This window comes from Furipterus horrens, unplaced genomic scaffold (genome assembly GCF_987537825.1).
Source record: "Furipterus horrens unplaced genomic scaffold, mFurHor1.1.pri manual_scaffold_1, whole genome shotgun sequence".
Lineage (NCBI taxonomy): Eukaryota > Metazoa > Chordata > Mammalia > Chiroptera > Furipteridae > Furipterus > Furipterus horrens.
Window position 1 is genome coordinate 10,445,161 of NW_028327171.1, and position 26,697 is coordinate 10,471,857.

General features: G+C 44.1%; 1 protein-coding gene across 20 annotated transcripts in view; it reads left to right on the forward strand.

Moving 5' to 3' along the window:
* Window positions 1-26,697, forward strand: part of PCBP3 (poly(rC) binding protein 3) — a 203,939-nt gene that overhangs the window by 63,943 nt on the left and 113,299 nt on the right. For all 20 annotated transcript variants that reach the window (XM_090272226.1, XM_090272318.1, XM_090272236.1 and 17 more), the window contains one exon: window positions 6,150-6,188. Coding sequence is in view for 4 of the 20 variants with exons in the window: in XM_090272318.1 (XP_090128444.1) it covers window positions 6,179-6,188 (10 nt within the window). In the remaining 16 variants the exon portion in view is untranslated. The remainder of the gene's footprint in view (window positions 1-6,149; window positions 6,189-26,697) is intronic.

Sequence of the window (26,697 nt, forward strand, 5' to 3'; positions counted from 1 at the left end):
AGAGAAGGAAAACTCTGACTCCAAAAAACCTCCGCTGCCTTGCGGCATACCTCTTCAGGGGAAAGGCTAAGGAGAAGGGAAACTCTGACTCCAAACCTCCGCTGCCTTGCGGCATACCTCCTCAGGGGAAAGGCTAAGGGAGTAAACCCCGACAGAAAATCCGGAGCCGGAGTCCCTAAGGCGGTTTGACGTTGTAGTCAACACCGGCAACTCCTGCGGCGCACCTGAAGCCAAGCTGTATTGACTCTGTCTTTCCCCTTGGATCCTTCAGCTGCGAAGAGAGGGGGGGTCTGCTGCATGGGCAACAGCTGGCCCTCCATATCACCCTGCCCAGGCTTTGTAGCTTCACTGGAGAGGACACTCCAGCGTCATCGCAAGATGTCGACTCAACACGGGAGGAGACAGATACCGGTTATAAGCTCATCCGATTGGCGAACGAAAAGAGCGCCAGGGGTCTCCTCTGACGGTGGGAGAGGTCATCGCACCTCACTGGACAGCTACCGCCCGCCTCAAGCTGGGCAGCCCCCAGCCAATTAGGTGCCGTCTCGCCATGGCTCACCTGCCCCACTGGGTGCGTGGGGATCAGAGAGGCGTCTCTTGAAAAGTGAGCCACAGAACACTCGCACCAGGCAATTCCAAGCAAACAACAAGAAAGAAGCCTCCAGCTCTTCGCCTCGCTAGCTGGAACATCAGGACCATGTGTCCCGGACTTACTGCAGACCTTCCGTGGATCAATGGTGCCAGGAAAACCGCCGTCATCGACAGGGAACTGGCACGACTAAACATCGACATTGCGGCTCTACAGGAGACCCGGTTGGCCGACAACAGAACTATCAGAGAAACCAACTACACCTTCTACTGGCAAGGGAAGTCTCCGGACCAACCAAGACAGCACGGTGTCGGGTTCGCTGTGAAGAACACGCTTGTTAACTCCATAGAGCCACCCACAGGAGGCACAGAGAGATTACTTACCCTCTGATTGTCAACAACTTTCGGCCCAGTCAGCATTCTTAGTGCGTACGCCCCAACCCTCTGCGCCACCACCGAAGAGAAAGAACAGTTCTACCATGCACTGGACGAAGCGTTATCCAAGATCCCAAGAAGTAATGCTCTTTATCTCCTTGGAGACTTCAACGCAAGAGTAGGAGCCGACCACATGGCCTGGCCCACCTGCCTCGGAAACTTTGGGAGAGGAAAGATCAATGAGAATGGTCAGCGACTGCTTGAGCTTTCGTGTCACCACGGCCTGTGCGTGACAAACACATTCTTCAAGTGCAAAGAGATCCACCAGGTGTCATGGAGGCACCCCCGCTCCCGCCACTGGCACCAGCTTGACCTCGTCATCACCAGAAGAACAGATATTGGCAGCACCCTCCTCACCCGCAGCTACCACAGTGCAGACTGCGACACGGACCATGCCCTCGTGGTAAGCAAGGTGCGCATAATGCCGAAGAGGTTGCACCACTCCAAGATGAAGGGTCGCCCATGCATCAACACCAGTTGTGCCAGCAACCCAGTTAAGACCCAGCAATTCATCAACAGGATGGAAGATGCACTCGGCGAGGGAATGGCGGCAGATGACATTATCGAATCCAATTGGTCACGTCTCCACGACGCCATATACAACTCCGCCATTATTGCTTACGGGAAGAAAGAGCGGAAGAACGCTGACTGGTACGAGGCTCACTGGGAAGAAATGGAACCCGTGATCGAGGCTAAGAGGAAGGCCCTACTGGCTTACAAGGCCACGCCCACTCCCAGTACACTTCAAGCTCTACGGGCTGCCAGGAACAAAGTCCAGAAGACCGCCCGCCACTGTGCCAACACCTATTGGCTAAACCTGTGCAGAAGCATCCAGGAAGCCGCCGATATAGGCAACGCACGAGGAATGTATGAGGGTATCAAGAAGGCAACAGGCCCAATCCCCTCCAAGATCGCCCCCCTTAAGTCCAAGACAGGTGAGGTCATCACTGACCAGGAACAGCAAATGCGGCGGTGGACCGAGCACTACCTCAAGCTGTATGCAACGAGGAACACCATAACAGACACTGCTCTTAACGCCATCCCAGACCTACCAGTCATGGAGGAGCTAGACACCCCACCTACTGCGGCAGAGCTCGGCAAAGCCATCGACCGCCTCGCTTGCGGGAAAGCACCAGGAAACGACGGAATCCCTCCAGAAATCCTAAAGAGTGGGAAACCAGTCCTGCTACAGCCGCTCCACCATTTACTCTGTCTCTGCTGGAAGGAGGGTTACATCCCCCAGGATATGAGAGACGCCAACATTATCACCATGTACAAGAACAAAGGAGACCGCAGCGACTGCAACAACTACCGGGGCATCTCTCTCCTCAGCATCGTCGGCAAAGTATTCGCCCGGGTCGCTCTTGCCCGCCTGCAGACCCTTGCTTCCCGCGTCTACCCAGAGTCCCAGTGTGGCTTCAGAGCTGGCCGATCAACAGTGGACATGATCTTCTCCCTACGCCAGCTGCAGGAGAAGTGTCACGAGCAGCATAAACCACTCTACCTCGCCTTTATCGACCTCACGAAGGCGTTTGATCTGGTCAGCCGAAGCGGACTCTTCAGCTTGCTACGGAAGATTGGCTGTCCACCACATCTGCTTGCTGTGGTCATGTCCTTTCACGACAACATGCACAGTACGGTGTCCTACAACGGCGCAACCTCTGAGGCCTTCCCAGTCAGCAGCGGAGTAAAGCAGGGCTGCGTCCTCGCGCCTACGCTGTTCGGAATCTTCTTCTCCATGCTCCTCCAATACGCCTTTAAGGACTGCAGCAAGGGGGTCTTCATTCACACCAGATCCGATGGCAAGCTCTACAACCTGGCCCGTCTACGAGCCAAGACCAAAGTCAAAGAGGTGCTCATCCGTGAGATGCTCTTCGCCGACGACGCAGCCTTGACATCACACTCCGAAGAGGGACTCCAGCAGCTAGTCACTTGCCTTTCCCACGCATGCAAGGAGTTCGGACTAGCCATCAGCCTGACGAAGACGAATGTTATGGCTCAAGGCATGGGGACTCCCCCATGCATCACCATCGACGGATACACCCTGGAGGTTGTCAACGACTTCACTTACCTCGGGTCCACCATCTCGAGCTCTCTGTCAGTCGACTTGGAGGTCAACCGGAGAATCGCCAGGGCAGCCACAGTTATGGCCAAACTGAACCGGCGAGTGTGGAACAATTCCAGCCTCACTGAGAAAACCAGACTGCGCATCTACCAAGCCTGCGTACTCAGCACTCTCCTCTATGGCGGCGAGACGTGGACCACCTACGCAAGGCACGAAAGGAAACTCAACAGCTTCCACATGAGGTGCCTGCGACGCGTCCTGCATGTCGCCTGGCAGGATAAGGTTCCCAACACCGAGGTGCTGAAGCGAGCCAACATGAGCAGTTTGCATGCAGTTCTTAGTGAGAGACGCCTCAGGTGGCTCGGCCATGTCAAAAGAATGGATGCAGGCCGTATTCCCAAAGACCTCCTCTACGGCGAGCTAGCAGAAGGCCAGAGGATGACAGGGCGCCCAAAACTGCGGTTCAAAGACATCTGCAAAAAGGACATGACACAATGCTCCATCAATCTCAACACATGGGAAGTTCAAGCAGACGACCGCCTAGCCTGGAGGCTCGCGGTCAGGCAAGGTAGGTCACGTGCAGAGGCTGCGCGCAACGAGGAGGCGGTCCAGAAAAGATCGAGGCGGAAGCAGCGTCAACAGCAGCAACAACAGCCATCTGCCTTCACCTGTAACAAGTGCGGCAGGGATTGTCACTCCCGAGTCGGACTGCACAGCCATTCTCGGTTGTGCAGATAGACTCTCAAGAAGCTACGCCATCGTCTCTTGAGACGGACGGCTGCCGATGACGATGACGATGATAGTATAAAACCTAACAACAGTAACTTCTATCTAACTTTTCCTGGCATTTATGTCATTGTTGTCATGCCATTTTATTTCTACATTCCTACTAACTCCACAATAATAGTTATTAGTTTTGCATTAAATGGTGTATTATCTTTTAAAACAACCTTAAGTTAAGGAAATAGGCATTTCTATTTATTCATGAAGTTTCTGTTTTCAGTGCTTTTCATTTCTTATGTAAGTCAAGATTGCCTTCTGATATTATTTTCCTTTTGTGTGATGGACTGACTTTAATGTTTTTTCTAGTTTAGGTATGTCAGACATGAATTATTTTAGCTTTGGTCTATTGGAAAAAGTTCTCATTTTGTCTTTGTGTCTGAAAGTCATTTTCACTACATATGTTATTTCAGGTTGACAGTTTTTTTCCTTCATTACTTTAGAGATATAATTTCATTAACTTCTGACTTGCATTGTTTCTCAAGTCCTCTGTCCATCATGTCTATGTTTGTTTCTCTGTACATGTTCTTTTATTCACTGGCTGCTTTAAAGTTTTTCTCTTTAGGTAAATTGATTATGATGTGCTTTGGTTTAATTTCCTTCATGTTTTTTTCTGCTTGGGGTTTGTTGACCTCCTTGGATCTATAGGTTCATAATTTTTATCAATTTTTGTATTATTTCTTTAAATATGTTTTTTCCTCAACCTGAACTCTTCTCGTAAGTCCTCAATTACACATATATTTCTTTCTTTTCTTTTTTTTAAAGGAAGGGGGGGTCTTTTATTTTCAATAGTTTTTCTCTGTACATATTGTTTTGTCAGCCTATTGACTAATATTTCCTTTTGACTAATGTAACATTAATCCCACCAGTGTAGATGTTTGATTTGGGTCTTTTTAAATGCTTTTCGTGTCTTTCCATGTCATGTTATCTTTTCCTCTATTTTCTTAAACATATACGGTGCATTTATAATAGTGATTTTAAGGACCTTGCGTTCTAATTATTTTGTGTGTAATGTCTGGATCATTTTCTTATTGATCAAGTGTTCTCAGTGTGAGATATATTTTCATGCTTTTTTTGTATGCGTATGAATTTTTGAATACGTAGAAGACATTGTACAATTCATGTTGTTGGGTTCTGTATTCTTTTAAATAAACTTTCTTGTTAGAATATATTTAAGTTAGAAAGTTTAGATCCTTTGGTGGCTTGTTGGACATTGTCAGGCAGTTCCTAGTTTAGTACACCCATTTTGTTTGGTGCTAATGTGACTCTGCTGCTGAGGTGACACTCTTCCAAGAGCTCAGCCTTGTGGACCCCTGTGTCACAGGGTTCCCTGGTCTGGTTGTTGGGAATGAACACATTCCTAGAGCTGTGAGAGCTATATCTTCTATTGTCCTGCTTCTTTTTGTTGGCTCTCTCTGGTTGCAGATTGCTTGCTCACTAACTTGTGCTAATCCTTGTCCAGGTGAAGACTGAAGTGACATCCCCCAGGCCCCCCACTCCCCACTCCCTCCTCCCACCTTCCTGCAACACACACACACACACACACACGTGTCTCTGGAACATTCCTCTGTGCGGCTCTCCTTTCTGGTACCCTGCCCTGCTCGTTCTAGCTGTTGTTGCCTCCCTGAATCTCAACGCTATTTCTTCCTTTCAGGACTCCCCTTTCTTTGCTTGGGCCCTCTTTCTGCACCGTGGCCTGGAAACTCCCCACACTGCATGCTGCGTGGCCAGGATATATCACATTGTTTCTTTCCTTTAGGGATCATTGTCTCATGATGCCTGCTGTCCTCTGTCTGAACACCATGTCTCTGGTCTTTTGTCTGTTTCTCACTTGTTTGAGGCAGGAGAGTCGATCCTTCTTCTGTCATGGATGGAAATGGATGTCTTCCTTTGGCAGTTTCTGACACCCCATCCTCTTCAGTCCTCACTGGACTGAGGCCTTTGGGCTCTCTGGGGAGTCTCTAACAGCATTGTTTACTTACCATTGAAGTCTTTGCACAAGCAGGCCTCCTTGGTCCGGTCAGCGTTTAGGGGAGTCTGGGGCTCTGAGTATTTATTGGTATCTTTTAAGTTCCAGATTCAGTTTAGAATCTAACTACATTTTTTTGTGGAAATTCTCTGGAAAACTGCTTTGACTTTCCAAATAATTCATTTATGATTACATGTTTAAAATAAATTACTTTGGTTTGATGAAGTTTGATGTCTAAGGTGATAGAGTGTTCTTTTTGTTATTTTCTACCTGTGATTTACAATTATAACAATTTTTTTTACCTGTTTACAGGGCTATCTACAGAGAGAGAAGATCTTCACATGGTTCCATGTAAGTAGTGCTTCTTATAATGCCTTTATAGATGTTATGTCTTTAAATTGAGTGATTCTTTCTACATCAGTTGATTTTTAAAAATCTTGCTTACATATGAAGCCACATGTTTTTCTGCCCTTCCTTATGGCCTGGTTTTATGTCACATGGGGGACCTGTTACAGGTCAGGGTATAACAATTGTGCCAGTGATACGCACGATTTCCTTCTGGCTTTTGTAGAACCAAGATTGAAGAAGAGGCAGCTTTCTCCTTTTCTATTCACCTTTCTTCTCCAAAGTTAGACTGACCAAACTGTCCAACCTGAGGGCCAGCTGTTAGTGTGCCCCGCACAGACCCATACCTTTGTCTTGGGCTCCAGCCGTGCCCGCCAGCGGGGCAGCGATGAGTGTATCCTGTGGCCATGATGGCATGTCCAGGCCATGTGGACACCTCTTTGCGGTTGTGACTCCAGCTTTGCAAAACTACCTTGAAATGATTCCTTTTAAATTTATCCTTAAGAGGTCTGTTTTTTTTTTTTTAACTTATATGATAATGTTTTCTAAAAGTTTTCAGCAGTCTTGCATGGAATACAAATGTAGTCATAAGAGCAACTAATGTTTATGAAGTGCCTGATTTGTGTCAGCTGTGATGGTCTGAATACCTTGCTCAGTTCCCACATACCCTGTGAGGTAGGTACTGTTCTACCCACTTCCAAGGTCCAAGGAGTTGATGTCACTGTGGTGGTCAGTGGTGAGACATGGATTTGAGCCAAGGCCTCTGACTTCATCAGCTTGAGTCCGCTTCACAAGGTCACGATAAATGGGAGCCTCCTTGATGCTGTGAGGTGGGTTCTGAGCTCAATGACTGCCCTTCCCATTGAGTGGTTTTAGTGGCAGGCCTGAATGACCACCATGAAGTGCTGAGCTCAGTCATCTTGGTGGGAGGGTGATACGGGCACAGCCCACTGACCTTCCAGCACCTGTTGCCTGCAGCAGGGCAGTGACTCATCAGCAGCCCCCCTGGGAGATGGTGGTGAAGAGTTGGGAGCACGTGCACATGGGGCTGGTGGATAATCCCATCCTGAGTGACATTTGAAGAGGCGAGTTCCTACTTAACACATCATTTGAACAAAGTCCTTGTTTGTTCTTTCCTTTATTCAGCAAGTATTTGTGGAATGCCTGTGATGTGCCAGGCACGCTTCTAGAATGCCTTTAGCTTACATCCTGTGGGCGTTATAGAACATAAATATTGTAAGTAACAGTGTGTCAGGTGGTGATGCCGCTGTGGAGGAAATGAAGAATGGGGAGGGCTATGGGAGTGATGGGTGCAGTTTTGAATGGGCGGTCAGTGCAGACCCTGAGAAGGGGCATCTGAGCAGAGCCAAGAAGGAGGAGCAGGAGCAAGCCTTATGGGTGCTAAGGAGAACTGGAGCAGAGGCTCTGGACGATGTGCCTGGCATGTTCATGGAGCAACAGGAAGGCCAGGGAGGCTGGAGCCACGTGGAGTGAAGGAGCAGGGGCAGGAGATGAGGTCAGTGGGCATCCGCCGAGAGGGTCGTCCTGAGGCTACTCCGGTGTGAGGAATGGGGGCTGAGTGTTGGGAATGGGGATCCAGGTAGTCTTTTTCTCTTTGTTGGATTGGTTTTTTTCAAACTGAAGCTGTTACATAGGGGACATCCAGATTCCTTCTGGCTTGGGATCTAATTTTCTTCTCTTTTCTTTTTTTTAAAAAAGGACATTTTTAAAAGAGATTTTTATTTACTTATTTTTAGAGAGAGGGGAAGGGAGGGAAAAAGAGAGGGAGAGAAACATTGATTAGTTGTCTCTTGCATGTCCCCAGCTGGTGACCTCTCCCACAACCCAGGTATGTACCCTGAGAATAGAACCCATAACCTTTTGGTTCGCAGGCCAACGCTCAATTCAGTGAGCCACACCAGCCAGGGCTGGATCTCATTTTCACAGAAACCTAGAGGGAAGGGCCCCTGGAACTCAGGCATATAAACAACGTCCCGTATGTGCTGGGCCTCTTCCTCCATAGACTTTGGCATTGTCCAAATTCCTCCTCCTGAGTGTGGACCGGATTGTAGTTCTGGAAATGAATAAGCAGGCCTGGATGGGCCAGGCTGGCCGAGTTGCCCACCCTGTCTGCGCTGCACAGCGCTGCTGGCTCTGTGCCAGGGTAGAGGCAGCGACAAACAATCTGAGCCATCAAGACTGCAGTTCCAGAGGGCTGCAGCAGGGATCTGGGAATTCCCCAAGGTTTGGTTAAGTGAAGGCAGTCAGCTTTTTATAGGGCACCTGCGGCCTCTTCTGCAGGTTTGAAGGAAGCTATTAGGAGCACTCAGCTGGTTGGAACAGAAATGGCTCTGCTTCCCTTGGCAGTCCTGGTTGAGTCCTGCGGTGCCTTTCAGTGGGATTCCTGGGGATGCGACAAGTCAGTACGGCGCCCATCTGTAGTGGGTGATGCCCAGGGGAACTGGTGGTTTTGGAAGAACTTGAATTTCCATTTGCACATCTCTGAGAACTTTTTACACTTCCTTAGACTGAGGTGAAGGGCAGTCTAACTCAGTGAAGCTGAAGATGAGCTTCTGGCCTCAGTGTGTTGCCTGTGCTTAGACAAAGCTGGGACTTCTGAAAGCCCGCTATTAGGCAGAGGGGATCAGGGATCCCACTGCTGGCTGGTAGCAAAGCCCTCTCCTGGCCGAGCCCCCTCCTGGCCTAGCTCAGGCCTATACTAAGACTATACTAAGAGCAAGAAATTAAGAGATAGTGATAACAAGAACTTTGTTGAAATTTTTATTAACTTTGGAGTCTTTTAGTCTTTGTAATACTGAATTGATTATTTACTTTTCACTGGTTTTTTTTTTCCCTGCATTACATTAAGATAACAATTTTCACCATAGAATTGGAAAATTTGGGACATAAAAAATAACGTTAAAACTCACCTAGAACAGGCAGACAGGAGAACTGTGCCGATGAGCTTGCTGACCAGGACTCCTCCCTCAGAGGCCCCCTTCCTGCTGTGCCCTTCTTGGTGACCCTGCCACATGTAATCTGTGCTTCACAGGGTAACACTGTGATCACTTTCTCATAAATACCCCTGACTCCTTGAGTGTCTGCTGGGCACAATAACAGCACGGTGTTGCAGGAAGACCATGCAGCCCTGCAGACTGGCCACGGGACTTGGCACAGCTTCCATCCCCACCCCAACCCTGGCCACACCTCCCTGGTGGGTTTGCTTCTCAGACCACGGTTCTACATCTGATCTTCCTTCCTCAGATTTCAGTCTCAGCTGCTGCTGTGCCTCTTTCCCATCTGGATGCTGACAGCCCGCCCCTCCACTTGATGCTCCCTGCATCCCCGGACAGGCCCTCTCTCCCTTACTTAGGGACTTGCTGCTGCCTCATTGTGCCGCCTCACTCCTGGGCCTCAGCTGCTTCTTCCTGACAGATCACCTCTGTTAGTGTCCAAGATGACTTGATAGCTCCCATCTTAAAATTTAAAAAATTCTTCACTTGATTTTCAGCCAAAGTGGGAGATTAAATTCAAATTGACTTTTGCTTCTTTTAAAAACCCACTAAATGGGCACAAGCTACCAATTAAGAGAGGAAGTGACAGAATTTGGAAAATTTAAGAAGCAGATGGACAAACAGAGGGACCTAGCAGATCTCTGTGTGTGTGTGTGTGTGTGTGTGTGTGTGTGTGTGTGTGTGTCTGTGTTGGGGGACCCGGGAGGTGAATATACTGCATTGTAGACAGTCACGCCCTCCATCAGGTCTCAGGAATGATTTTGAAACTGGGATGGTGGGGACGGGGGTGGAGGGAAACAGCAGTAAAAATAGGGCTGAAATAGGAAATCAGTGGAAAGCCCGTTTAAGAAGCAGTCAGACTCTCAGCCCCCTCCCCGAGGGAGCCCATGGGGAGTGAACTGGAGTCTTCAGGCACAGCAGAGGGGGCTGTTCTAAACAGAAAGTGTAGCTAGCTCCTGCTCTGTTGGCCCCAGAACTCTGGAAATCTGCGATGGACCCTTGGACAAGAGTGAGTGGAACAAGCTGTCCCCTGCTGTGTTTGAATGATCCCTGGCTGAGAGTTTGGAAATAAATAAACATAAGTACGCAGGACACTCAGCAAATGCTTATTAACTCCAGGAAGCACAAGAAGGGGGGTGAAGCAGGAGGAGGAATAAGGTTCCAGAGCTCCCATGTGCATGTCCTGACCGTGCGTACTGACGACTGATGGTCAGACTAGGGTGGGCAGAGGTGTGTGGGTGGCTCCGAGGGTTAATTCTCATGTTCATAGTAGGAAGTTAGTGAAGGACACAGAGTGTGAGGTCAAGAAGAGCGAACTGAACCTGGGAATTGGAAATGTGGCGAGAAATACCAAAAGAGGGGAAAAGAAGCAAGAGAGATATAAGCTTTGTGGAATTCTTTGACTTGAAAACCATGTACATTTACAATTTTGTTAAAAATAAAATTGAAAGGTTATATAGCAAATACTTTTTTTACAAAAACATTATTACGAAAGCAAGGCTTCTCCACTCCCTCCTCTCTCCTGCAGGGCCAGGCTGGACTGCATGACCATCTGGTCCCCCCCAGCAAGGTGTTGTCTGTGCCTCTGGGCTGGTTCATGTGGTCTCTGCCTCCCCTGAACCCAGTGAAAAAAATCTTTTTTCCTCAGAGGCTTGAGCTCTGCAGCTTTAGACCCATAGAGCGACCCCTTCCTACGACACCAAGCTGGGTACTCGAGGTGTGCTCTTCATGTGGGCTAAGTACACCTCCTCTTGTAGTTAAGCCTTGATTGTTGTTGACAGGTCAATGGGAGGGATTTATCCCGGCCAATCAGCTGCAAGGACTGGCTGTGACCACTGACCACCAACCTCTACCCTCCATGGAGGATCAGTTATACACGGGCAGGGTGGAGGTTATACAGGGTCTGTAGCTGTCCCCTGGGGCACAGGGTCAGGGATTTTCCAGGTGGTGCAGGCCAAGGTCAGCCCCCACCTGTGTTCTGCCTGGGGCCACCCTGCATGAGCTACAAAGCAATCTGCCTATGGCAGCTACTTGTGCTCGGCTTGGAGATTCACAGGTGAAGGCAAGCTGTGAATGTAGGCTGGCTGCTGCTAGTGCTGGGCCTAGGGCCACTTACTTAGCAAGAGATATGGGTCTGGGGGCTCACTGAGGCTGGCTATTGCTTGTTTGAGAGAATTTAGGAAGTTGTGCAGCATGAGCCAAGACCAGCCATTCATATGGAAAAGCCACTGTTAACAGCTTGGGTGGGCCCTTAAATTTGGTGGTGCAGAGCCTCTGGGGATCTCCAGGGTGGGAAAAGCAGTGTTAGCCAGGTTGGTGGAATCTCAGATACGGCACCCACCTGCTGGCTGTGTGGCTCCATTGGGGGAGGGCTCAGAAAAGAAACAGTGGTCTCTGCCTGCCTTTCTACCTGGGAGAAAACTGTCCCCCAGCTCTTGCCTTGTTGCCAGACACTTCAGTTCCTCCCCATATGCCATTGGTCCCTTTCAAGATGCTACCCTGGTGCTGGAGCTCAGAGAGAGTGAGTCTGTGTAGGTGAGTCTGTGTGTGGGTTCTTTAAGGGGAACTGCTTGGGGCTCCAGCAGTTTCTTCCACTGACTCAATCCCTACTGGTTTTTGCAGCCAGAAGTTGAGGGGACTTACCTTCCTGGCACTGGAACCCTGGGCTGGGGGGACCTGGTATGGGGCTGGACTCCTCACTTTTGAGATGTCCCTCCTGAATTTTTATCCACTGCATGTGGGTGTGGGACCAACCATTTTAGCATTTGCACATCTCTGCTTCTCCTACCCATCTGTATGGCTGTGGTTTATTTAATTTGTAGTTGTCAGACTTCCATTCAATTCAGTTTCTGATGGTTCTGAGTGATGGTTGTTCTATAGTTTAGTTGTAATTTTGATGTGGTTGTGCGAGGAGATGAGCTGTGTTTACCTATGTCACCATCTTGACTGGAAATTCCTTCCCCTATTTTTGTATCCTTTGTTTAAGTAACACGTCTGTTATGGAAAGCAAATGCTGTTGGTCTAATATTTTATGGAATTCCTCTATCAAAGCCCCTAAGCCTGGAGCCTATTTTGCAGATAGATTTTTGACTGCCTACACAATTTTTAATTTTTTTTCCTTAGAAAATAGTTCATTTCAGGGAAGTTTTCAGGTACATGGGCACAGATGTATACATAAGTGCTTTTAGACTTTTTTTCTGTCTTCTTATCCCTTATTACATTATTTTAATTTCAAATGCTTATTTCAGTTTTTCATCAGATTTTTCAAATTTGTCTTCATTTTTTATTTAGCTATTTTATTCTTTAATAGCTTTCAGTATGTTAATTATTTATATTGTTTACATTTAATTTCTCATTTAATGCACATTGTTTTCCTTCCTTTGGGTTTACCCTGTTATCTCTCTAATCTCTTGAATGTTGTTTGGGACATTTTAACCTGTTTTCTAACCAATGCATCTGGTTTTCAATTTTCTTTCAAGACACTTTAAACTCCATCCCATTGGTCTTGCTATGACCTGTTGTCATCAGATATTTGTCATTTCCCATGTTTGTTTTAAAATTTTCTAGGTCATTTTCCCATCCTGAGGAAGATACGATTTTGTTGTCATTTCCAGTTTTAAATCTTTACTTTCAGAGGATATGGCCTGTCTACTTCAGCGAAGGTAGGCACAGCGATCTCTTGGGGCTGTGTTCACATAGGAGTAGTGACCTGAACTTGGCCATGGCTGGTGGTTGTTAGCTGGGGGCCTGCAGAGGAGGACACACTATGAGTCACTGGGGTAAGGTGAAAGCACACAGACAGCACAAGAGTGACACCCAGGGAATGTCACACCTGAGGCTGGAGAGATGGGAAGAGCACATGCAATAAGAAGTGAGTCTGGAGTTTGGAAGCAGAGTCACTTCTGTATGGGATCCGAGGGAGAAGGGTTCCAGGGGCGTTTGGATCTCTGCTCTGAGCTGAGATGAGAGCACGGGCTGAGAGGCCTGGGACATACATGTGATAAGGGCATGGCTGAGTCCATGGGGGCTGGACGAGGGAGAGATCAGTGGCTGAAACAGTTACCAAACAGGCAGATTTAATGAGGTCAGGTTCGTCTCTTGGAAATGACAGTCCTGGGAATGAATGAATAGGCTAGACTCCACTCGGCCTCCTGCCCAGAGGCCATTACCCCCCAAGAGTCTGGGTGGCCTGCCTTTTTGTGTGTGGTTCTACCACACTCAGTTGTCATTACCTATAGTACAACAAAATGTATGTGCATCTCCTGTGTTCTTGCCCTGTGGAAGCAGAAGGGTAAACAATAGCACTTTAAGGATGTGAAATGTAAGTTATGCTCATTTTAATCATGGTGTACAGTGAACACTGTAAACCAAAAGTTTCATACAGGACCACTACAAACCAACGGTGTCATACAGGACCACTGCAAACCAATGGTGTCATACAGGACCACTACAAACAAATAGTGTCATACAGGACCAATGCACATCAACTGTGTCATACAGAATAACTGCATACAAATAGTGTCATCCAGGTCCGCTGCATACCAACGTTGTTATATAAGACCCCTGAAGATTAATAGTATTATACAGGACAACTATATACCAGTGATGTCATATAGGACGACTGCATGCTATTGGTGTTATATAGGACAACTGCATACCAATGGCGTTTTACAGGACAACTACTTAGCAACAGTGTTATATAGGACAACTGCATACCATTGGTATTACAAAGGAACACTACGAACCAGTGGTGTTACACAGGACAACTGCTTACCAATGGTGGTACACAGGACAACTCTATACCAATGATGTTACACAGGACAAGTGTGTACCAATGGTGTTACACAGGACAACTGTATACCAGTGGTGTTATACAGGACCAGTGCATACCAATGGTGTTACACAGGATAACTGTATACCAGTGGCATTATACAGGACAACTGTATAGCAGTGGCGTTGTACAAGACAACTGTATACCAGTGGTGTTATACAGGACCAGGCATACCAATGGTGTTATACAGGACAACTGTATACCAGTGGTGTTATACAGGACCAGGCATACCAATGGTGTTATACAGGACAATTGTATACCAGTGGTGTTATAAAGGACCAGTGCATACCAATGGTGTTATGCAGGACAGGTGCATACCAGCAGTGTTATAGAGGACCACTGTGTACCAACAGTGGTATACAGGACCATATACACTAACGGTGTCATACTGAACCTCTGCTTACCAATGGTTTTGTAGAGGACCACTGCATGCCAATGGTGTCATACCAGACCACTGTATACCAATGGTGTCATATAGGACCATGCACACCAACAGTGTCAAACAGGACCACTGCTTACGAATAGTGTTATGCAGGACCACTGTATACCAACAGTGTGATACAGGACCACTATAAACCAATGGTGCATACAGGACTACTGTATACCAATGATGGCATACAGGACCATGCACACCAGTGGTGTTATACAGGAAAACAGTATAGCAGTGGTGTGATACAGGACTAGTGTAAACCAACGGTGTTATACAGGACAACTCTATACCAATGATGTGGCAGAGTGGCCCCTGGCTCCTAGGGAGGCTGGGCCATACCATCTCCTGGGCAGCTCAGTGCTCAGTGCTCACAGCTCTGTTGTCATGGAGGGGGAAGAATGGATTTGGAGGAATAGCTAGATGTCTGCCACAGACATGGGTGAGGCATGTGTAGCTTGATTTCACTGTACTTCAGAGTGAGAGAGGGACTAGTAAGAGGAGTTGTTTGACAGGTAGGTGTCTATCCCACATGCTGTTAGGCCAGGATGTTGACTTGATCTAGGAAGCTATAGTCTTAGGGGCAGTGTCACCTCCTATGCCCCCTGATTGCTGCCAGGGTGCTGGCCTCCTCTTGGGCATTGTGCTGGCAGCTGTTCCAGTATTGATCTGTGCTGCCCACCTGCTCATCCCCCACGCCAAGATACCGTCTCATTGTTGAACTGCGGGCCTCAGGACCAGGAAGGTGAGTGAAGGCGTGGAGGTCCTAGTTTCAGGAGGGGAGGACATTTTTACATCTTCTCCAAGAGTGATGGTGAAGTGCAGATGGCTGCAGAGGCCTCCAGCCCAGCTGACATCAGAGGGCTGAGGTTTCATAGTCCTGCCCTTTATTTTACGTATACGTCTTATTTACAGCGCTCATAGGCACTCCTTGTGGGGCGCTGAGAGCAAACCGAGGGCCGCAGCCATGGAGACCTCGGGCACCGGGGTCTTTCCCTCCTCCCTCCTCTTAGCTTTAATTTCTTCTGCAGTCAAGTGGCATTCATCCAGGTCACTCATCTTTCTTTGCCTTTTCCCCTCACAGGGATGTGGGAGTGCGCTGTGCTCCCAGAGGTTTAGATCATATTGCAGCCTGGCATGAAGGGGTTGGTTGCTTTTCATGAGGTGACTCATTCACTCCTCCCTGTGTGGCTGCACTGCCAGGCTGTCTGGCGGCCCTGTATGCAGCGACAGTGATGGATCTAAGAACTGCTGTCATTGGTCTGTGGTGGCCATGGATGGTGTGTGGGGGTGGACGATGAGTCCGTCTAGGAGACATTCAGAGAGGCAGGAGCCAGCCTGTCTGTGCATGGTCCATTCAACTCACACATGGCCCCTTGACCAGTGTTCTTTAGCACAAGTGAGTCAGGTGCTTCCAGGTGTGGAGGGCTGCAAGCAGCCTGACGTGTTCTGCCTGGGGAATGTCATGTACAGTCAAAGGAGCCAAGGATGCTCTCCATGTATGCTTAAGCAAACTCATTCTGCTTATTTCAGGCTTTCGTTTTCTTTCTCCAGAAATCAGTGACACTTACAGGTTACACCATTTGATTTAGTGCACACTCCGTGCTACTGTGAATCTTGTTTTACTTTTATTGGGGAGGCCACCTTACCTTGGGGGAGGAAGGATAACAGTGACACTGCAGTTACACTGAGGCAGAAGGAGGCTTTCAGCATAGGCCTTGACCTTTCCCAAGTGCTCTGACTATTTCACTCTTTCAGGGCATGAGACTAACCCACAGCTTTGCTCCCTCTGTGATTGGGGAAACGCGCTGGATTTTACCACTGTTTCCTGTGCATGGTGGTTCACATGCTGGTTATTAGGCTTCCTCTCAACTCCACTGAATGCAGGACACTGTCTTTTCAGGGCCTGGCCTCAGGCCAGAGCCAGCGGGGCTGGTGGCAGCTGGAACACAGCTGTTATAGGGAGCACAACAGCGAGCTGTTCTTATTATCCCCTTGTATACGTTTGGCAGAGCGTGAGCAGAAACGTGGTAAAGACTTTATGGTAGGAGCCCACCTGGGCCGGTAGAGACAGCCTGGGGATCCAGAGATGGTGTTCTGCTTCTAGGTCTTGCCCCTGTCATCCTGTGACCTTGGCTGGGCTGTTGTTCCCATCTGCACTGCTGCCCCATCTGTGAGACTGCATCTCTTTATCTGTCCTGCCCAGTCCCAGAGGAGGAGCAATGACCTAGCCCAGATGCTGGCAGGTTCAGGCATTTAAGCTTTTACCGGAGGGTGAGGGCATTGGTGCCTTCCAGGAATAAGTATGCGGCCGTGTGAGAAGAGAGTTTCCATAGTCATTGCTGTGTTCCAGGCCCTGGTTTCTCACTCAGTCCCCATAATTCTTCAAGGTCTTTGATTATCCTGCTACATCAATAAGGAGACTGACGTTAGTACCAGAGCAGAGACAAGTCCAGATGGGCCATTCCAGAACTTCTCTTAATCCCTTCATTTCACTAGTATTAAATTTTAGGAAGTTCAGACTTCAAATGCTTGTCACCAAATTACCTTCCAGGAAATTGGGGCATATTTTGTTTTCACCGACAATTTAGGGGAGTGCCTGTTTAACTGTAACACCTTCCATTGTCACAAAACCTTTTTTTTTTTTTTTTTTCAGGTTAATGGAGGAAGGTACAGTAAGATAAGGATTAGAGGTGTCATTGGCTTTGGTGTGACTGAGAAGGAAGCTCAGTTCAGTAGCATGGGAAAATGTGGACTGACAGAACTGGCATTGGTGGTGGGGGTGCTGTTCACATGTCTGACTCTGAAAATGCAGGTCTAGGAGAGAGCTGTTTGTCTATTTTTTAACAGCAGCTATCTGAATAAGTTTACAACCCAAAGAGGAGTTAACAAAGAGACAAAGGTTAAAGAGTAAAGAGACAGAGTGTAGGAAAGTGCTCAGAAGTCAGTCCCCAGGGAGTCAGCAAGGGTTTGGATGTGGAGACTACAGAGCTGCTGTTTGCTAAGAATAGGACTCTCTTGTCAGTGATTGCTGACCTAACAGTGCTCTTTGCTCCAGTCCTGTTCTTGATGGGCTCAGCCTTGTTTTCCACAACACCTGCTTCTCTCCAGGGCTGGGGTAAGTCTAGGGCCAGGTGTTACACTTAGACTTCTTGGGCCTTTAGTCTCCTTCAACCTGGAACGTATTCATAGCCTTTCTATCACCCTTATGACATTGAGATTGTGAAGAATATGGTCTGTCCCTTTTCTCGGTTCCTCATGATGAGGTTCCAGTTGCGTATTCTTGGCTGGACTCTCCCCATGTGAGATGGGCCTTCTCAGGGCCTCACATCTGCCCTTCTGGGAATGTTAAGCTCTTCACCTGATCAAGGACTTGCCCATTCTATCCCCAGGGTCCCAACTACTTTCCCTCTTGCAACTCTTGATAATAAGCAGTCGGTGAAAATTGCTCTTTAGGAAAATTGAGAATCCATTATGATTTTTGGTTAGACCAGTCTTTACTGTGATGGTTACAAGTGATGTTTGTCCAGCTCCAACACTCTCCGCATACACCTGTTAGCGCTTGGCCATCTGCTGTGAGCATTAGCCCCCCCCCCCTTCCCTTTCTATTTATCCGTGCATTATCAGTCTAGTTTCACAGCTTCCTGTTTTTTAATTCATCACTGTCTTACTTTATAATTCTTCACTGTCCTCAGTGACTTTGGAACACAAATTATCCCTGATCAGCCAGAGCTCTCCAGGATGACTCTTGGTCCCTGTGTTTTCATTCCTCTTCCCTTCCTTCCTGTCTGAGCCCTCTGTCAGTCTGTTCAAGCTGCTGTAACAAAGTACCATGGACTGGGTAGCTTATCAACAACAGACATTTATTTCTGATAGTTCTGTAGGCTGGGAGTCCAAGATCAGAGGGCTGGTACGGTCGGGTTCTGGTGAGGCTCTCTTCTATTGCAGTTAGACACCTTCTCACTTTCCTCACATGGTGGGAAGAGCCCAAGAGCTCTCTGGGAACTCTCTTAATGGCACTAATCCTGTCATAGGGATCTACTCTCATGGCCTAATCACCTCCCAAAGGCTCTGCCTCCTGATGCCATCACATTGGGGGTTAGGATTCAACATACGAATTTTGGGGGACACATTCAGTCCATAACACCCTTTCTTCTGTCCTCCTTTTCTTCCCTCTCCCTATTTGTTCTTAAATTTTTATTTTTAATGTTTCTGGTATCATATCATGTTTCAGGCTCATTGTGTACCTAACCTGCTTAGCCCTGGAATCAGCATTTCTTTGAAGGGCTCTGCTTCCTTGTAGTACGGAAATGTTATTAAACACCAAAATTTGGATACTAGGTATGCTTATTGCTCTTGGGGTGTCTTTGCTTCTAAGCCCTGTCCATGGACAGAGATGGGAAATAAGTGCATACACATGCACATAAATATACATGCACACATACATGTGTGCACATGTATAAATGCACACACATAATATGTGCATATATGTAATAAATACAATGTTTATTGTATTGGGAACATTTACAATCCTTTTTCTTCCACTTAGCTGCTTTTGAATCTTTATATGATTTTTGTTTTGTTTTATTTTTTTACATAATTGAACTACTTGACACATATTGTATACTCGAATTTATTGTTTAATCTTATCGTGTATCTACAAAATAAACATTACATTAGAAGTTTTAAAAGTCATACTACCCAGAGCAATCTATGGATTCAGTGCAATTTCCATCAAGATTCCAATAACATATTTCACAGAACTGAACAAATATTTCAAAAATTTTATGAAACTGCAGAAGGTCCTGCATAGGAACAGCAATCTTGAGACAGAAGAACAAAGTCGGAGGGATCACAATATCTAATATCAAACTATAGTATAAGGCCATAGTAATCAAAATAGCATGGTACTGGCATAAAAATAGACACATAGATAAATGGAACAGGATAGAGAGCCCAGAAATAAACCCACAGCTTTATAGTCAATTAATATTCAACAGAGGAAGCACACAGATGCAATGGGCTAAAGATAGTTTATTCAATAAATGGTGTTGGGAAAATCAGAGAGATAACGTGAGTAAAAGTGAAACTTGACCACTTTCTTACACCACATGCAAGAATAAATTCAAAATGGGTCAAAGACTTAAATGTTAGATCTAAAACCATAAAAACTGTAGAAGAAAACATAGGCAGCAAAATCCCACACATTGATTGTAGCAATATTTTATCACAAGGGAAACAAAATAAAAAATAAATAGGACTACATCAAACAAAAGATTTTGCACAGCCAAGAAAATCATCAACAAAATAAAAAGACAAGCCATGGAATGGGAGAACATATTTGCCAATGCATCTAATAAGGGATTAATATCCAAAATTTATAAAGAACTTACAAGACTCAACACCAAAAAAACAACCCAATTAAAAAATGGGCAAAGGATGTGAATAGACACTTTTTCAAAGAGGGCATACAGATGGTCAATAGACATATGGAAAGATGCTCAACATCACTAATCATCAGAGAAATGCAAATTAAAAGCACAGTGAGGTATCATCTTACACCTGTCAGAATGGCCATCATCAATAAACCAACAAACAACAAGTGCTGGTGAGGATGTGGAGAAAGGCGAACCCTTTGCACTGTTGGTGGGAATGCAGATTGGTGCAACCACTGTGGAAAGCAGTATGGAGATACCTCAAAAAATTAAAAATGGATCTGCCTTTTGACCCAGTGATTCCACTTCTCAGAATATATCTGAAAGGATCCAAAACGCTAATTTGAAAGAACATAAGCACCCCTATGTTCACTACAGTGTTATTTACAACCACCAAGATATGGCAGTAGCCCAAGTGTCCATCAGTAGATGAGTGGATAAAACAACTATGGGACATTTACATAATGGAATACTACTTGACCATAAACAAGAAGGAAGTTTTACTCTTTGTGACAGTATGGATGGACCTGGAGAACATTATGCTAAGTGAAATAAGTCAGAGATAGACAAATGCCATATGATTTCACTCATGTGGAATCTAATGCACAAACTTGAATTAACAAAGAAAATGGGGACAGACTCATAGATGTAGAGCAGGATGACAGCTAGTGGGGTGGGAGGTGAAGGGATGGAGGGATTGAGCAAAAAGGATAAAGAACTCATGGACATGGACAACAGTGTTGTGATTGCTGGGGGGAGAGGTGTATAAGGGGACAAAATGGTAATGAAAAAAAATACAATAAAATTTTTTTGAAAAAGAAATTCATTTCACCATAGATGTATGGGTTTATTTCTGGACTCTTAATTCTAATCTAGTGTCTATCTATCTTATCTATCTATCCATTCATCCATCCATCCTTATGCTGATAGCACATTGACTACCCTAGATTTTGTAGTAGGTTTTGAAATTGTCAAGTGTCAGTCCTTCAACTTGGTTCTTTTTCAGGATTGTTTTGGCTATGCTGGCTTTTTGCAATTCTATATGAGTTTTAGGATCAACTTGACCATTTATATTTAAAAGGACAGATAGATATTTGACAGTGATTGTCTTGAATCTGTAGATAAATTTAGGGAGTATTACCTTGTTAAAAATATGGTCTTTCAGTCCAGGAACACGGGATGTCTTTACATTTAGTTAGGTCTTTAATAATTCTTTCAATAATATTTTGTTTTCACAGTACAAGTCTTGAATTTTTGTTAAATTTATTCTTAGGTATTTTATTTTCCATTTTATTATAAACGTAATTGTTTTCTTAATTCACTTTGAATTTTTTGGCATTGTATATAAATACAACTAATTTTTGTACATTGATCTTGTATCTTGCAGTCTTACAATTTTTTTAAAAGACTCCTATCCATATGCTTTTTATTTCTTTTATTTCCTTTATTGCATTTCCTTAGGCTCTCCAGTGTGATGGTGATTAGAGATGGTACAATGGACATTCTTCCCTTGTTTCTAATCCTGGAGGGAAAGCATTCAGTTTCTCACCATTAAGTATTATGATAGCTGTAGAGTTTTCGAAGATGCCTTTTATCAAGTTAAGGAATTTATGAGAATTTTTATCATAAAATCTTATTGAATTTTGTTAAGTTCTTCTACATTTATTGAAATAATGGTTTTATATTATTATTATGTAGAAATGGTAAATTACATTGGTTGATTTCCCACCGTTGAACTGACATTACCAGGTCAAATCCTACTTAGTCATAATATATTATATAAAGGGATTTTGTTAGGGATTTTTGCATGTATATTCATGAAGGATTTGGCTCTGTAGTTTTCTTCCCTTGAAATGGCTTTATGTGGTTTTGTTATTAAGGTAATTTTGACCTCATAAAGTGAGTGAAGAAGTATTCCCTCTTATTTTTTAGTTTAAGGAGGAGTTTGTATGGAATTGTTATTTGCCTCCTTGGTTATTAGAATTTCCCATTAAAACCAGTGAGTGTGGAGTTTTCTTTTTTTTTAATTCTCAAATCCTTTTTTTAAAGTATATTTTATTGATTATACTGTTACAGTTGTCCCAATTTTTTCCCTTTGCTCCCCTCCACCCAGTATCCCCCTCCCTCCAGCAGTCCTGCCCCCCTTAGTTCATGTTCATGGGTTATGCATATTAAGTGCTTTGGGTTCACCCTTTCCTATATTATTCTTAACTTCTCTCTGTCTATTTTGTACCAACCAATTATGCTTCTTAATCCCGGTACTATTTCTCCCCCTTCCCCCACCCAGCTGATAAACTTCCAAATCATCCCCATACCTATGATTCTGTTCCTAATCTTGTGGTTTGCTAGTTTGTATTTGTATTTGTTTTTATTTTTTAGATTCTTTGTTGATAGTTGTGAGTTTGTTGTCATTTTAATGTTCATAGTTTTGATCTTCTTTTTCTTAAGTAAGTCCCTTTGACATTTCATATAATAATGACGTGCTGATGATGAACTCCTTTAGCTTTACCTTGTCTGGGAAGCTCTTCATCTACCCTTACATTCTAAATGATAGCTTTGCTGGGTAGAGTAATCTTGGTTGTAGGTCCTTGCTTATCATCACTTTGAATACTTCTTGCTAGTCCCTTCTTGCCTGCAAAGTTTCTTTTGAGAAATCAGCTTATAGTCCTATAGGACCCCTTTGTAGGTAACTCTGCTTTTCTCTTGCTGCTTTTAAGGTTCTCTCTTTGTCTTTAACCTTTGGCATTTTAATGATGATGTGTCTTGGTGTGATCCTATTTGGATCTAGCTTGTTTGGGACTCTCTGTGCTTCCTGGACTTGTATGTCTATTTCTTTTGCCAAATTTGGGAAGTTTTTCTTCATTATTTTTTTGCATAAATTTTTCAATGTCTTGCTCTTCCTCTTCTCCTTCTGGCACCCCTATGATTTGGATATTGGCACGTTTAAAGTTGTCCCAGGGGTTCCTAATCCTCTCCTCATTTCTTTTTTAATTCTTGTTTCCTCATTCTGTACTGGTTGACTATTTATTTCTTCCTTATGTTACAAATCATTGATTTGAACCCCAGTTTTCTTCCCTTCACCATTGGTTTTGTGTGGATTTTCCTTCATTTCACTTAGCTTAGCCTTCACTTCTTCCCTTCTGTGTTTGCCGTACTCAAGCATAGCCGTCATGTCTGTGAGCATCTTTATCACCAGTGTTTTGAATTCTGCATCTGTTAGATTGGCTATCTCCTCATCTGTTACATTGGCTATCTCCTCATTGCTTAGTTCTCTCACTGGAACCTTGATCTGTTCCCTCTTTTGGGCCATACTTCTATGTCTCCCCAACTTGACAAGCTCTTGTGTTTGCCTCTGTTTGGAGGCACCTGTCTGGATAAGTATTTCTTCTTTATATCTTTGTTTGCTGGGCTTCCATGCAGCTCGATTTTCTGGAACTTCTGGTTGTCTCCAGTTTTGAGGTAGTTGTATTCCTTCTTAGTTGTGGAGAGAGATGTAGCGTGTGTGCTTACACCTCCATCTTGGCTGGAATTTTGGAGTTTTCTTTGTTGGACACTTCTAAACTGTGAATTCAATCTCTTTAGTTGTTAAATTGAGTTGGTCAAAAGTCTGTTATTTTTTTTTCTGTAAAATAAAAGATACATTCTTCCTTTTCACGGATGGCTTTAATGATTTGGATATTTTGAGTATGCTGGCTATATCCTGCAATTGGTTTCTCGTGGGTAGAGGCCAGGGTACTGCTAAACATCTTCCAATGCGTATGACAGCCCTATAACAAAGAATTGTTTGGCCAAAATGTCAACAATACCAAAAACTTTGCAAACCACTTCTGACATGTTCAATCAGTCATAGCACCTTTTCCGTATACTGCTCAAATCTTTTTTTGTGTTTCTCTTGCATTTTAACCTTTCTTGAAATAATAAAACATAATATGCCAAAATTGTTACATCTTTTCTTCTTTCTTCAATATTAAAATGGCTATATAAAATTCACCAATTTTGATAAGTTTTTTTAATGCACATTGATATGACAGCTGTCACAATACAGTCTAACAAAATTATTTTGGCAGAAGTTAAAGACAACTAAGCACTTCTAGAGCCATCGTATGGAAAAAAAAATGGACTTTTTGGCCAACCCAATAATACTTTTTATTTCTTTTGTAGGTCCAAGTTTCTGTTTGATATCATAATTCTCCTACCAGCGTAGATTTTTAAAATAGTTTATGTGATTTATCTTGTCAGATATTATTTCTACCACAATTTCTTCTTCAAAAACACAATTATATTATGTCAGACTTTCTTACTCTACACTTCTTATCTTTTGCCTTCTTTTTTATATTCACCATCCTCCTGTGTTTTTTTTCTTTTTGCTGTAATAACAGTAATTATCCATAATGTAGCACAGAGAAACAAAGCAATATAAACAATGAAAGAGAAGATAAAGGACTTGGAGAGAGATTGAAAAAGTGTAATGGAATTCCCTAGTGTTCCAGAAGGAGAAGAAAGAGGACTGGGATAGCAGTAATATTTGAAAAGTTAAGGGCTAACAATTTTCCAGAATTGATAAAGCCACCATTGTACAGTTTCAAAACCCTAAAGCAAATGAAACAAAGAGAAATTTTTCTCTGTCTAGACATATTATGGTGAACCACTAGAATACTAAAGACAAGTAAGAGATCTTAACAGAGAGAAAAAAATTGTTCAAAGAAGGAACGTTAAGGCCATCAGATGTCTTTTAACTGCACCACTGGAAACTGGAAGATGTGTGTGTCTGCCACGTAGTGGGACAAGAGACTTCACCCAGCATTCTGTACTTCAGGAATAAATCTTTCAGGAATGTGGGCAAAATAACCATATTTGCATATAAACAGAAACTGAGATAACTTGATAGCTATAGGTCTTTATTAAAAGCATTTCTAAAGGATCTATTTTAGGAGAAAAGAAAGTTGTTACATATGGAAATTCTGAGATTTAAGAAGAAATTAAAAACAGAGAACATTTTGTGCTTGTGAGTTAATCCGAACACACATTTAATATTTAAAGCAATAAGGCAAATGTCTTCCATGGTTAACAACAAACAGTAGAAGTAAAATAGGGAGTAGAGTCACAGGGTTTTAAGATCCTGAGGTTGCTTGAATGGGTAAGGAAGGATATCAGACTTTGATAAATTAGGAACTCATGTGATCATGGTTAGGGTAAGAAATAAAAAAAATATGCAAAGCAGTGGAAGGAAATATCTATAAAAGAAGGCAAGGAAGTAGACTTACAAAAAACAGAAACATAAGAAAATAGAAAATACAACATAAATTTTACATAAATCCAGAAGGTGGTAAGAAGGGGAAGGGTCTAGTTAAGGAACTAGTATAAATGACCCATGGACATGGACAATGGGGTAGGGATTGACTGTGGGAGAGGGAGTTGGGGGGAGCAGTGGGGGAAAAATGGGACAACTGTAATAGAAAAACAATAAATAAATCAAATTTAAAGAAATTATACATAAATCCAGATATATCCAAAATTTGAATAAATATTAATGGGCTACATGCATTAAAAGTTCCATTGAAAGAATTTTCACTCAGAATTCCATTGTTTCAGTGTTATCATGCTGAAGTGTTAGAGTTCTCTTTTTATCTTTGGATTTTATAAATTTAATCAGAATATTGTTCATTGGGTCCTCTCTGTTCATTCCTTCTGGAACTTAAAGACCTCTTCTTGGTGTCTTTCATACTTTTTCTTTTTCTTTTTGTCTTCTTCATTTTTTAAAAAAAAGATTTTATTTATTTATTTTTAGAGAGAGGGGAAGGAAGTGAGAAAGAGAGGGAGAGAAATATCAATGTGTGGCTGCCTCTCGTGCGCCCCCAGCTGGGGACCTGGCCTGTAACCCAGTCATGTGCTCTGACTGGGGACCGAACCAGTGACCTGTTGGTTCACAGGCTGGTGCTCAATCCACTGAGCCACACCAGCCAGGACTCTTTCTCTTCTTCTTTCATTCTACATTCTGGAAAATTTCTTAGCTTCATCTTCTAACTTTCCACTTTGCTCTTTTTAAAAAAAGTATGACTTATTGATCATGCTATTATAGTTGTCCACATTTCCCCCCCCTGCTGCCTGGTACTCTCATCCTTCCAGCAATACACAACCACCCCACCTTAGTTCATGTCCATGGATCATGCATATTAGTTCTTCAGCTTCTCCATTTCCTATACTATTATTAACATTCCCCTGTCTATTTTGTACCTATCAATTATGCTTCTTGAACCCTGCACCTTTTCCTCCATTCCCCCCTTTCCCCTCCCAGCTGATAACCCTCCAAGTGATCTCCATATCTATGAATATGTTCCTGTTCTGGTTTTTTACTTAGGGTTTTTTTGGTTTGTTTGTTTGCTTGTTTGTTTGTTTTTAGATTCAGTTGTTGATAGTTGTGAATTTGTTGCCATTTTAATGTCCATAGTTTTGATCTTCTTCTTTTTCTTAAATAAGTCCCTTAACATTTCATGTAATAATGGCTTGGTGGTGATGAACTCCTTCAGATTTACCTTGTCTGGGAAGCACTTTATCCACTCTTCCATTCTAAATGATAGCTTTGCTGGATAGAGTAATCTTGGTTGTAGGTTCTTGCTTTTCATCATTTTGAATATTTCTTGCCAGTCCCTTCTTGCCTGCAAAGTTTCTTTTGAGAAACCCACTGATAGTCTTTTGGGAACTCTCTTCTATTCTCTTCCTGCTTTTAAGATTCTCTCTGTATCTTTAATTATGATGTGTCTTGGTGTGACCCTCTTTGGGTCCAACTTGTTTGGAATGCTGTGCTTCT